The following is a 14359-nucleotide window of genomic DNA, read 5'->3' as shown; positions in this document are numbered from 1 at the left end:
CAAATCTGAAACTCAAGAAAAACTACACGTAGAAATGTGGTCAGGTTTTAAACACTTACAGCTCAGTCTATTCTGTATCAATTATTAATATTATTTCATTGATCATATTTCATGATTGAAATATTGATTACTAGCGAGCAGTGTCCTATTTGGCTGCTAAAAATCTTTATCATACCGGATTTCCCTGCCATAGACGACGGTTTTGAAGGAGTAAGCGATTTATCAAAGAGAGAGCATCGCTCTGATTGGTCATTCGATGCAAAGGCAGCCTTGCTGAGCCGATTTTATTTCTCTCTCATGTTTCGTTACGTTACCAGGACACAAGGGCAGAAAAAAATGGGGCCGCCTTAGAAATGGACTTACCATTACAAAAATAACATTCACTTTTATCGCGACAACATATGTTTTTATGCACTAATCGCATCTAAACTAAATTATCTAGACATTGTCAGGATAGATTTTTGATCCATGCTTTTGAGGGCGAGATATTCAATGAACAAGTTGAAAGACGGCGTTTTCAGCTAAGCAATTTTTCTTTCAGGAAAAAGACTTTCCCGATCGCTAAAGTCAAACAGTCATTCTGAAATTTTCACAGAATAATCTAAACTAATTTTCTAAAAGATTTTCAGTTGGGTTTTTTGATATTCGTCACCGTTTCTGAGAAAATCAGATTTGAAACGTGAAAATAGCCCTTAAAACGCCCTGAAACACACTGGCCTCAGCCCTTAATTGGTATGCTCTGATCTTGTGTCATCCAAGCTCGGAATTCCATGTTATGTCGTTTCCCGATGAGAAATTGACAACTACCCCTGGATAAATTCTGAGTACTAATTTTAGATTAATTTCTAATTTATATTAGATGAACTCGATTGATAATGAGAAATAGTTTATCGCTTCAACCGAAATCGCAGAATGATAGAGAAAATTAACGCTAAAAAAACTGCTTGCATAAAAAACTTGATCACAAGCTTGGCGAAGAGAAGTTTATTTATCGAAATCGCAAGTATGTACAAAGATATAATTGCATACATTTGGGATATTAGTGTAATTTCGTCGGTTATAAAACAAATGCAAATCAAGACAAATGATGTTCGGTGTTGGTTCGGATTGATTGAACTTTTTGATTGTAGATCATTGAAAATTTTGGTTGCCTTGTTCCACATCAATGGCTCGAACAACCCCATGGGGCTGATCCTTGTAGTTCAATTCAAATATGTTTATTTGTTAAAGAATGGTAAAAATTTGTTGAAACTTTGAATTTCATTTTACAATGACTTTCAGAAAAACGTTTTTTTTTTCAACGTTTCTTTCAAAAAGTCATTTTAATGATCAAAATTGTTTGATTAGTATCTTATCCAGTATTTTTATCAGAGCAAATTTTCTATCCCGATAATATTTCGGCTCTCTATTGTGAATTTACATCATTTTCATGCACATATTTGAAACAGGCTTTACTATTCAAAGGAAAAATATTATTTCACTCCGAGTTGTCAGAACTATGCAGTTGAAATGTGTTGTGCATTGGCATTTATTTTTATTCAAGTATTTGTAACATAAAATCGAATATAAAATCTTATTTTGACCTAATATCAGCCGTAGATTTTAAATTATACACCTACTATTTCAATTTTACTCGTACTGTTTCTCATAATTCTCCCTCGATCTCCTTACTCTACTTGCACGCATTCGTCAACCGAAACACCGTTCGATCCATCGACGTGACACCACTGCATCCCATGCGTCCACATCCCGGGGGAGGTCATCTTCCGCGTCAAGAACCAGTGACAGAGATTAACGGTGGACCTGATTTATTTATTAATCGAGGCTCGACAATAAATCTCACCTGTATCGTCAAGTATGCCCCGGAGCCCCCGCCAGCCGTCATCTGGAAGCACAATCGAGATGTGAGTATAAAATAACAAGAAACACACACACACACACAGCCTCTTTTGACATTCTGTTTAAAAACGATCGTGTCCATTTATGCTTTTCTTTCTTGCTCTCCATTTCGCTCACATCGTACAGGACATTAACTTCGACTCACCCCGAGGCGGAATCTCGCTGGTAACGGAAAAGGGTGTCCTGACCTCTAGCCGTCTGCTGGTGCAAAAAGCGATAGCCAGCGATTCCGGACTGTACACATGCGAACCCTCCAACGCCAATCCGGCCTCGGTCCGGGTGCACATATTGAATGGTAGGTATCAGTTGTATGTCACATATGCGTCATCCTTTCCAAGATGCCAGACTCGTTGAGAAATCTCCACACCGCCTGTCACCTACCTACTAGTGTAGTGTAACCCTTTGTTTCAGGAGAACACCCAGCGGCAATGCATCATGGCATGTCGACCATCCTGGCCGGTCCCAGCTTAGTGGTGTTTGTGCTGTCCTGCATACTGCTCTACTACCATCACAGCATCCGGTGGAAGCATCCGTTGACGTAGTAACTTCTAGCTGCCACCATCTAATCTCCTACTATACTTTCACCGTCACACTTTTGTATAGTCGTCGTCACCGATGGAAACTGAAAAAGCAGTCGAAACCAAAAACAAATACTAAATTTCACCACGAACAAAAAAAAACAAACAAGATCCAGATCAACTTTACAAGACAACAGTATCTTCACCACTTCAAATCTAGGGTAACACACGGACATGGTTTAAACAGGAGGCGATCTGTTGAACATCCGTTTAGATGTGTCAAAAATCTGATAGTTGAAAAGTTAGGTTAATTATTAAAAAGAAAGATTTTATATATATACATGTACATTACGCCTCGAACAAGGTGAGATTGATGAAAGGACTAACAACTCGCGGATCAAAGCGCAAAGCGAGTGAGAATCCGCACGTGTTTATGATAATTTGATTTTCGTTTTAATCAATTGTGGAATCGAATTAAAATCGCTAAACAAAGGTTGATTAATTAAATCGAAATTTCCCAACAACAAAAGGACCCCGTTAGCTAGGGATCCCTGAAGACGGTAGCGGATGACGAGTGTGTGTGCGTGTGTACGTGTGTAGAATGTGCGCTCTGGTTGGTGGAATTTTATTTGATTGCGAGCTCGGTTCAAACTCGGTGTTTATGTTAGTGAAAGAATGCTGAATGGGATATGAAAATATTTATGTTTCGGTTCCCGTCAGAGCGACATAACGATGTTTGTTTTGAGGATTGTTCAGAAAATTGTAAACTCGTTGATCATATTCCGATTTAAAGTTATGAAATTTAGCAAAAGTGTATTCGAGAAACCAAGAAGCATTAGCATTACATGTCCATCCAATTGCAATGGGCCGTATTTTGTCAGACTTGTGTGGTTGGTCACTAGCAATGACTTACACCAACGGAGAACTGCACTGAACCAAGTGCACGATCCTCGTCAAGTAATTTGTATCTGTTGATGTGCAGCGGTGCAACAGAGATATCGGTCTACAGCTTTGCCTAGTCTGAATCTCGTTTGCTCAGCCTAAATCAGAGGTAGCATATTAAGCTACCCAAGTAAACACAAGCATTAGGCGATAGCAATGAAATCAACACTAGTAGGACATAAATATCGTATTGCAACCTTGACTTTGCATTTAAGTCATATATTTGAAGCTGTATATGCATAAAACGCCGCAGTTACCCAGCATCATAGATTGCTTGATATGATTGTATAATACCGGTATAAAATTTACAAGCATCAGCATCAGAGTTTTTATGTAAGTATTGATTTAGTGCTGCTATCGAACCAGTATAATGCTAATATTTTTTCTGAAAAATAGGACATCGACAGTTCAGTTTGCCTATCGAAAACATAACATGAATGAGAACAAAATATGTAAAAATGGAAACAGTTTCTTCGAAATCCAGCTTTTCGTTTATCAAGATGCGACGCATAAATTGCTCTTATTGTACCTTTGGATACACACTTCGAAAAAACGCTGTGTTTTAACATCTTACTATATGCACATAAATGGAGCGTTGTAATTTACGCAAATGTCACAGAAGCACACACCTGCGTGGCTGGTAAAAGGTGTATTTAAATTCATACAGTCGCACCTACTAGCAGAATGCAAGTTGCAGTCAAAACCAGTAAAACTAAATCTAATCTAACATTAGGTCATTACAAATGAAATTTTCCGTCATTTGACAAATCAGGTATTTACGAATTACATCGTATAGGGGATTTAGTCAACTGTAAAATTCATTTTTTTTGGTGTATATTGGAAAAAAATCACACCTTCATGAAACAAATTTAAAGCTTCTCCGAATATCGGATATGCAAGCTCTGAAATGATGACTTCATTTCTCTTGTTTATCCAACGAATTCTACTCCAAGAGCATGTCATTGCAAATTGAAGATATTTTAAAATCGAATAATCAAATATGTCGACTAGACAGTCTAAGCAAAATCATATTGAGATTCAATTTGGATATATTTCACTGCACTCAAATATTTGCGATACGATAATTTACGATGCAATTTTCAGGAGTATCTATTTTGTAATCTCAACAAATAACTCAAAATTAAAGTTTTCTGAAATGTTTATTCTTTCAATTCTTTGTCGCTTCCAATTCTTTGTAGCTTGTAAAGTTAGCTGACGTTTTTGACATGAGCACCACATTTCGGCCGTTTTGGTCCAGAACCTATTTTCAGAATACAGTTACAAAATTCAGGTGTAGAATCCAAGTTCAGAAATTGATTTTCAGAAGCATAAAAGAATCATGTCAGATTGCTTTGTACCCACGTCACTCAGTTATGTCTCTGGCATTACCCTCCCGTCATTTTTCATTTTCTTATCTCTACATTTCTGTTCTGTTAATGACAAAGAAGAAATTAAATCGGGTGAAAGTTTCTTTTTCTTGACACCAAACCTCAGTATCAGCAAAGCTATTTTCTGTCTTTCTATTTTGATATTTGTAGATTCGGTTCTAAACTTACATTACTAGTGCAGCAATCAGGCAAATATTACAGTTAAATATTTAGCCTCTTGTGGTTATCATGAGTTATTCATAGAAATTCTTCATATATATGGGGCATTCCACGCAAAATCAGCCACCCAAAATTTAATTTTTTTATTCTAACAATTTTTTTTACGGTAAAGAACTCGAAAATATTCGACACGTATTTTTTTATTTCAATATGGTACGTGGAATTTTCGAGAAATGATTTTTTGAAATTTCGCGTTTTCAAAAAAGAGCCTTTTTTAACAGCCTATAATTTTTCAATAAATAATAATAAAGATACAAAATTCGTCCAAGACATAAAATGTGCGACTTTTCCTTAGCATTCAAATAAGCGATTCCATAAAACAACCTTTAAAGTTAATATAATGATAGAAGTTAAAAATTAATAAACAAATGAAAAAAATTCAAACTTGGGCCCAATTTTTTTTGAGTTGAAAATAGAAGCCTTAGGGGTTTAACTCAATCTTGGCAAAGTTTCAGAGTGGAAAGATCAATACTTTCGGAGCAATTCAATTCCCTTTGCGCATCGTATTTCTCTTGTGATCTCTCGTATATGAGCAAACTGTACCGGGTTGCCAGCATACATTTTATTATTTTGATGAGAAGCTTCATCACAGTAATCTATCGTATGGGTTGGACATTACATGGATTCCAATGAACAATGAAAAAATATTCAACTTTCACAAAGATTGAATGTCTGTGTGTTTGGCAGCCTTGTCGAGCCAACTAAATTTCGTAGACATTGTCAGGTGAATTTTTCTATATTATATACTGGTTTTTCTATATTATATACTGTTTTCAAGGTCAATTGTGACAGATATTGTCAAAAAACTGAAAATTTTGACATAAAACTTCGTATAACTCAAAAAGTAAACATCCTATCACAAAACCATTCAATAGCGTTCAGGGTGACGGGAAGACCCTTCATTTGCGATTAGTTTGATCAAAATCGATCCAGCCCTCTCTGAGATTCCGACCTCTTAGTTGACAACACACATACAGACACACAAACGAACATTTTTCCAAAGTTCTTTACCGAAAAAAATAGATGGAAAAAAAACTTTGGGTGCTGATTTTGCGTGGAATTAATAATTATATATTAATAATATTAAGCAAAAATTCGACTTTTCATGCTTTTTAATTACTTGGATAGCCGCTACTTTGTCTGAATGTTGAAAAATACTTCGAGCCGCAATCTTGATCTGTGGTACCATGCCACTAAATATTTGATATACATTATGAACTTTTATTCTGCAACGACATTCAGAAAAAATCTGTTACAGAACAAGATGGGACCCATGGATATGCGAGTAATATTATCGGCGAACGCTACAATACTCGCATATCGGTAATAACTTAGCATGCGTTGCTTTTCTTGCACGTGGTGAAATTGCATGTGCAATTTTCAATTCATATAAAACGGTATGGTGGCAATTCATTCATCGAAGATTGTTCAAATAGTGACTACTGAATTTGATACCGTAAACATCGCGGTCAAAGTGCTAGCAAAAGAATTTTTCTAAAGTTGTTGTTGCTTCGGTTAATGAAAACGTGATTGTAGTACATTACAAAGGAAATTATTTTCGCGCAGGACTAAGATCGAAACGCAAAGATTATTGTTCAGGAGTGTGCTAGATATTAAAGCATAATTTATGTCAGTTTTAAAATTTAAATTTGGATTTTATAACAAAAAATACTGGCAGCCCCAGCAATGTTTTACTCGTGTTTCAAATATAGAAAAAATATAACGTACATCGTATGCCAGTTTTAAATTTGACAGAAAAGACTGTTTGAATAAATAAAACTAGTACGGCTTGCTGGGGATACGTTTGTTCCAGTTTTTGTTCTATCATAGATCTTCCATATAAAACTTCTAGCTGATGAATTTTGCTCTAAGATGGTCGTAGCAAAATAGACCCGAATTTTACATCCCCAAATCTATATGGGACTGATATGCGAGTATGAACAGTAATGTGCTTGAGTAAAACGATTCAGTAGATTCGATAGTGCAATAACTTATCTATCGAAAAAAATAAGAAGAGTGCAGGGATTTTTACCCCGAGTTGGTGGTTCAGTGCATAGGGCGCTGGTCTTACAAACCAGCTGCCATATGTTCGAGCCCCAACTTGGAAGGATTCATAGTGTCAGTAGGGTCGTAGTACTAGCCATGCTAGTATCGACTGCGAAGTCTGTTGTAACAGAAAGGCAAAACTCCACAAAAGACTTTTGAATACTAAGACTTTTGACATTATTTGCAGAGATCGTTGATAAATTCAATATGCATGTGTTCCGGTTTTTATTACGAGTAAATTCCAGCGTGTGATATATTGATTTAATTTCCATTGGGTGGCAGTGAGCGGCTCTGAAACCCATTAGTTGCGAGTGCGAATGCGGAGATCGTTCATAAAAAAAACGGATATCAGCATCTCCGGATGACTTCCTTGAGGATCACCGGTTTGCATTTCCAGTAGTTTCAAGCATGCAGTAGTAGTTTTTGAAAAACATCTTTTTACGTTAATATAGATTTATAAATGATGATGAATATTACCATTACGCTGGTAATGATAGACTCCGAAATATAAAAGAAAACAATACGCTCAAACCTCCGTTTACGAACTCTTTTTTGTTACGTTACTTCTTTTTACGTACCTCTTTTTACTAACTAAATCCCAAATAACGTAAACTTTTTTTTACGAACCCACTTCGTAAAAGGAAGTTATTGCATACAATGAAAACAATTTTCGGCTCATTTATATTCCACACGGAAAGAAATTCGTTACTGTTGTCATGATTAGAAAATCATGAAACCAATCATTTTAACTTATCATGAAACCATGAGCAATAACTCTTCTCCCATGAAAATTAATCATGGTTCGAAAATGCATTACTTGAAGAATGCATTTCTTTCAAAGCTCGTAACTCCAATTTTCTACCCGGATATCACTTTGATCCCTCTGCCTCAAGTGATGCGATAAATTAATAAATTAATGATAAAGCAAAAAGCAGACATTGAAAATCAAGACCTACTGAAAATGTTTACTTGATCCTGAAGTATGTTCATTTAATAATCGTGTTGTTTTACCCACCGACTGATAGAGAATTAAACATAACATAAAAATAAAGATAATGAACCAAAATTGACATCATAAGCGACTAAGCACGGCTACGCTTCTCATTTGACAAATATCAATGTTACATTTTGTTTGAATGTATTCTTACATATTTGCTGTGACCGTTGTTGCTAGAAAAATATTCCGAAAGCTAGCGTAAACCAAAAAATAAATTTGATTGTGAATTTGGAACACTATCTAACGAAAATCAGAAAAATATTTTGTTCAACCACTTTGATTAATTTGTTATATAGATTTAAAAACACAAGCTGTATTGATTTACCTAAATATTATAAATAGGACGATTTTTTTTGCAAGAATTCGACATAGAGTTTATTTTTAAGAGGTTTGATTCACACGTGTTCTTTCATGCAGTTCGTTTAAGTGTTTAAATTCTGAAACACAAAATCAAAACTGAAACAATGAACGCAAGTAAGCACGTTATTTTAGGCGTCGTCGTTTTTAAAAAACATAATATTTTAATTGTTAATGATTCTGATTAAAAGAAGTTCGTCGTGCTTTTCACTGAATTAATGTTGCAAAAATTAACATCGTTGCATAAATCACAAAAAAACGCCTGAATTTATGTCACAAAAATTACCATCGTAGCATAAACACGCCTGAAGTTATACCTCACAATGTCAAGTGCGTTACGTTTAAATTTCAGCGGAATCAGTCCAAATAGATCATGATCCGAGAAATTTTAATCATGGTGTATTATCATAACATGAAAATATAATATTTTCCCCAAATCATGACTCGTTTTGCTCATTTCTAGAATCGGAATTTTTCCCGTGCATGGAAACTACCACAATATAAGTATTTTTGGAATAGGTTTACGGAATATGATGTTTGAGATATTTTGCAAATCTAGGATGGTGACTTCCGGTGTATTGATATTCCTTGAAAACCCCTAACAATATAAGTATTTTCGGAACGAATTTGATGAATACTGATTGTTACATAATAGCCAGGGGCGTACCCAGGATTTTGTTTCGAGAGGGGTCCACAGATAAAAAATAAACATCTAACAAATGATTTTTTACCCTAGATGCAGCTATAGTACTTTTTATTTCTTAGAAGCGTGAGTATACACAACAATTAAAAAAAAATACGAATCCACGTTGAAATCAATTACCAATTCAATTAGGTAGTCCCATATTTTTTATGGAACTATGAGAGATTGAAGGCAGAAAGTTTTGTGATTCCCATAGTCCGAAGTCGACTTCCCGTTCCGAAATTACAGAGTGTTTAACATTATAATTTGAAGAGTGTGTTTTATAAGTGAAGTTGTAAGAAGAAGCCAACCCTTAAAAAAAAATTTCAGTAAGCTCTTCTAGTATGCATTTTTTTTTGTTTTTTTTTGTCGAACAAGTTTTAATGAAATATATCGGTTTGGAAAGCACCTGGAAGAGCGATCGAAAATTTCGAGATAGAACATCAAATCGATTTCTTAGAGACAGCTAAACCAATTTTAACGAACTTACATTCAAATGAAGTGTCTTATAATCCAATATGATCCTAACTAATTTTGTCGACATCTCACTTTCGGTTCTGTAAATACAGAGTGATGAGTGTTGTAAATTTCGATTCATCATTAGAAGTCGAAAACTCCAAAACTAAGCTCAGGAGGATTTCTCAGAGATTTCTACAACAATTTTCACAAATGTAAGAATTTGTATACAGTATCATTCGGTTCTGGAATATGATAATAAGAGATCCAACATTTTAAGTGTCATATGTTCTTTTTTCTTAGATCAGAATTATCTTATCGCACATCTTACTATGTAACTGCACACATGTTAACTTAATAATATTTTGAATTCAAACGATGATGTAGACTTTTGAAACGGTGAAAACGAAGATCCATGAGATGGTTATGGCCGCAAGGTGTACGGTAAACTAAGGTTCGAGGAAAGTCCGATATTAAGAATTATCTTACCAGAACATTAAAACTATTTTTATCCAAAAGAATGCGACAATAGATGAGTCCGAAAACTGCATAGGCATAGGATTTTTTTTTTCAATAGCATATGTTAATCGATGTTATTAGGTAGTGGACCGGAAAAAGATCCGCGGAATAAATACTCATCAATTTTGCAGGTTGATGAGAGTGATTGTACCTCGGAATTCCAGAATTCTGCGTACTAGTGCGATATGAACATTATGGAGAAAAGACACATCGTTAAGTCTTTAGTGTTGCGATTAATTAGTCCTAAAACTAGGCATTCGCAGTAATAAAACCTCTCTATTGCCTTCTGTAGATCCCAACAATCCACAAGGATTATGATGATATGAAATATTCAGAAATCAGTATGCATTACATCTCGGTTCTTAAGATGCTTCAACCTAATCCGATTCAGCGTCTCCAAATATGTTTCCGATGATCGCTCGCGTTCGTCTTTATATTTCAGTATAAGCATGTGCGGCTCCCAGCGGCAGAACAGATTTCTCAAAACCACTATTTCACGGTGTAATCGGAAGAAGCACTAGCTCCTAGCATATTTATTAAAATTTTGCCTCCAGAAATTGTTTTTTTTTTTTCAAAGAATGAAAACCGTTTTCCATTAAGTTTAACATGTATTAAAAAGGATGTTTAAAAAATATGCATCAAAACAAATCGATAAAACATCCGATTTTGGGAGGGGAAAACGATGACAACTCGGATTAAAAATCTTTTGCGCAAAACTTGTAAACATGTTTACTTTCCTGTGTATAAATAGAAGGTATAGTAATGTTTTTGTTTTCTTTCGGTATTATTGTGTTACCATAGTAGCGAGGCTTTCCAATGTTTATCGAGGCTTTTTTTTCCAAGGGGCTAAAATAAGTAGGGGAGACCGAGGCGAAAATGACCACTCACAATAACTGGAACACTAAAAGTTACATCCCATCGGCTATGTCCTCCATTCGAGAGCTCGAACATTAACTACGCTTAGGTTATGTTCATTTGACATGTCGTCCGACACTCATTTGAGCCTCAGTAATCGGTGAATTCAAAAGAGGCGATTTTGGCCAGAAATAATTTATTTTTGTTCCACAGTTATTTTACTTGTAAAATATATTCTCAGGAAAAATACATGTTCGATGAGTTATTTAAGGGTTATTCTAAGGCTGTGAACCATTTCGTGGTTAATTTCAACTTTTGGTTTAAATCTGACGCTTGAGTGGTTATTTTCTGTCGAGTAGTTAAATTTAACTAAAACTGCGACCCATTTCAAAGTTTGACGGATGGAAAGTTATTTGGGTTTATTTTGCACTGGAAATAATTATGACTAAAGAATTGATATTAGAATTTTCTTTGCAAGATTTTTTTCCATGTCAGAAAATAACCATCGATCTGTCAAAAATAACCATGCTTTTGAGCAGGGTTATTTTTGACAACATCAAAATGTATTTCTCTATTCTAATGGCAATGATATTTATCCCTATATTTATCACTCTGCACTTTAGTCGTTTTTACCTTTTTTTATATATATAAAAAATAGGTATAGAATTCGCTCAAACTTTAGAAAATTTTTCCGAGGCCTGGAGGGCCGAATGACATATACCAATCGATTCAGCTCGACGAACTGAGCAAATGTCTGTGTGTGTGTATGTGTGTGTGTATGTGTGTGTGTCTGTATGTGTGTTGTCAACTAAGAGGTCGAGATCTCAGAGATGGCTGGACCGATTTTTATCAAACTAGCCGCAAATGAAAGGTCTCCCCGTCACCCAAAACGCTATTGAATGGTTTTGAGATCGGATGTTTACTTTTTGAGTTATTCGAAGTTTTATGTCAAAATTTTCAGTTTTTTGACAGTATCTGTCACAATTAACCTTGAAAACAGAATATGTTTTCAGACGTAGATTCCGCACGATAATGCCTATTCAACAAGCCATAGATTGTTAAAATCCGTCCATTTTGAACGGAGATATCGAAATTTTTGTGTAAACGACTTTTCCCCCTATTCCAGCAGTAGGTGTTTTGAGTGCTGTATGACAAAGAAATGCTTGGGAGCAACGGAAAACACGATTTTTATACTGTGACATACAATTGTTTCTAAGTACCAAAAAGACTGTGTACAGCATCCTTTTTTATGACAATTTGCCTCGGACCGATTTTAGCACGGCTCGTTTTTGGCAACATAATCGTTCGAATATGACATATATAAACCAGATGATGGCAGATTTTTTTTTTAATTATATTGTTTTAAACTACTTACAGCTATAAATGCTGGAAGAACATAACATCCATATACCATTCGAATCAGTTCGTCGAGATCAGCAAATGCGTGTGTGACAAATAATTTAACTCAATTTTCTTTGAAAATTTCTTTTCTACAAATTCAGATTCATACGAAAATTCGTATGCTCCCAAACAAAGTTCCTGAATTATGTTTGGTTCCGACCTCTGGTTCCGGAACTACAGGATGATATATAAAACGAAATCAAAATTGTGTAACTCATTCTTCTCGTAGATGGCTGAACCGATCTAAGATTCAAATGAAATCTAAGAATCATCAAAGATTCAAATGAAAAGTTTCAAGATTCTATAAAACATCTTGCTCTTCAGTCAGATCCAACTTCCGGTTTCGGGGATACAGGGTGATTAGTATAAAAATGTCTATTCCACATAAATTAATCAGGTTTATCGGGTTAGCAGATTTGGATAGTCGATCAAAAAAATTAATTTTTTTCAGTTTTAGTGGTATTCAGTTGTCGATTCAGAAGGCACCTAAAAATTTAATTCATGCTATGATTCCTCAAAGATGTCTTCACTGATTTTCAAATATTTTGAAACAAATGTAAACTATACAGCTATTCAGGTGAATTTATCTGACTTCGGCCATACCGATTTTAGAATTCCGGTTCCAGTATAAAATCGTTTCTCAAAGCTCAATCATTTTCTCAAAAAAGCCTAATCAAATTTCAGAAACAAAAATTCAAATTGAATTAAACTTATATACAAAATTCATTAGTTTTATACATACATAAAAAAATTAATGAATTTTATCCAATTAAGTTTCAAAGTTGTACTCAAAACTGTAATTTATTCGTCATATGGCCATACGAATCGGTCTGGGTTATGCTGGTTCCTGAATACGGGCTCTGGAAGTACCTTAAATTACCGTAAACTCTGAAGTGGAACTTACATATCATGGCATGTTTAATCGATTATCACACTTCTAGATTTAAATTTGATTGTATTTGCAGTTTCGACATTACAGAGTAATGAGTGATTACAATCTCAAATTGTCGCTTAAAACGACGGTCATTAAAATAATGTAATGAAAACTTAAACACCGAAGAATATTCATGCAAAAAACACATGCGAATTGATAAAAAAAGGTATCATCTCACTGCTAGGTGGATTAATCACGTTTTTTTTAAATAAAATATTGATTCTATAAAACTTTTCATGAAACACGTGAATTAGAAGTTTGGAGAGCTTTCGGTACTAAGTGTTAAAACAAAATTTCGCATCTAAGGTTTAACCTGGTTTCAAAATCACTACCAATTTTTGAATTCAATTCAAAGCACCAACCTTCAAAGAACATTTAACATCAATAGCACCACGAACACTGAATCGATCGACATATAAGTGACGAAAAATGGAAATAACCAATTCCGTGTGTTGCTAAAACATTACTTTTTAAAGGGAAAACGAGCAAGCCCAGCTATAGCTTGAGAAGTGTTTTCCCCACTAGGATCCATTAAAAATGAAGGTTTGTAGTATTTTGATTTTGAACGTGCCTAAATGATACAGTCAACCGGAAAAAATTAAGCAAGTTTTGATAAACGTGATGTATGAACGCTAAATCAAAGTTCGTGAGATTAGATATGCTGAGATCGTTAGCACATGAACTGGAAGTTCTTTTACGATCTTGTACGAAAATCTGCGCATAAAAAAATCATCTCCAAATGGATCTCGAACACGGCCGCTCATAATGAACAAAAGTCTGCCGCAATAAAATGGAACGCGTTGGTATGAAACAGTGGACGAAACTATTTTTATTCGGAATCATACCAGCATTCAGACTGGAAAAGCCATTTGAAAACGTAACAGGTAGCTGGAATAATCATGGCATAAGTTTTTTAGATGTTCGAGGTATAATTAACATCGACCATCTTGAACAGGAAAGTATCATCAAAAGTGATTCACCGTTAACCATGACAATGCCCCGTGCCATAAGTCAATGAAAACAATGAAAAAATTAAACGAATTGGGCTACGATCTGTTTCCTCATCCACCTTGTTCACAATTACCTAGCCCCCAGCGATTGCTTGTCCTTTGCGGATCAGAAAAAGACACGCCGGGGAAAAAATTT

The 14359-nt window shown here is 35.0% G+C and overlaps 1 protein-coding gene across 3 annotated transcripts in view; it reads left to right on the top strand.

Annotated features, from left to right (window-relative positions):
- LOC131427979 (zwei Ig domain protein zig-8-like) overlaps positions 1–2586 on the top strand; it is a 530197-nt gene extending 527611 nt beyond the window's left edge. The window contains exons 7-9 of one of the 3 annotated variants that reach the window (XM_058591597.1): positions 1783–1904; positions 2026–2194; positions 2311–2586. In XM_058591597.1, the coding sequence (XP_058447580.1) occupies positions 1783–1904; positions 2026–2194; positions 2311–2441 (422 nt within the window). In that variant the 3' untranslated portion in view covers positions 2442–2586. Of the gene's footprint in view, positions 1–1776; positions 1905–2025; positions 2195–2310 lie in introns of all 3 variants that reach the window. The other 2 variants (XM_058591595.1, XM_058591596.1) reach the window with 2 other exon arrangements.
- The last annotated feature ends 11773 nt before the right edge of the window (positions 2587–14359 follow it).

Source organism: Malaya genurostris, chromosome 2 (assembly GCF_030247185.1).
Source record: "Malaya genurostris strain Urasoe2022 chromosome 2, Malgen_1.1, whole genome shotgun sequence".
Classification (NCBI taxonomy): Eukaryota; Metazoa; Arthropoda; class Insecta; order Diptera; family Culicidae; genus Malaya; species Malaya genurostris.
The sequence above is the reverse complement of the archived record's forward strand: the minus strand, read 5'-3'. Positions and strand labels throughout refer to the sequence as shown.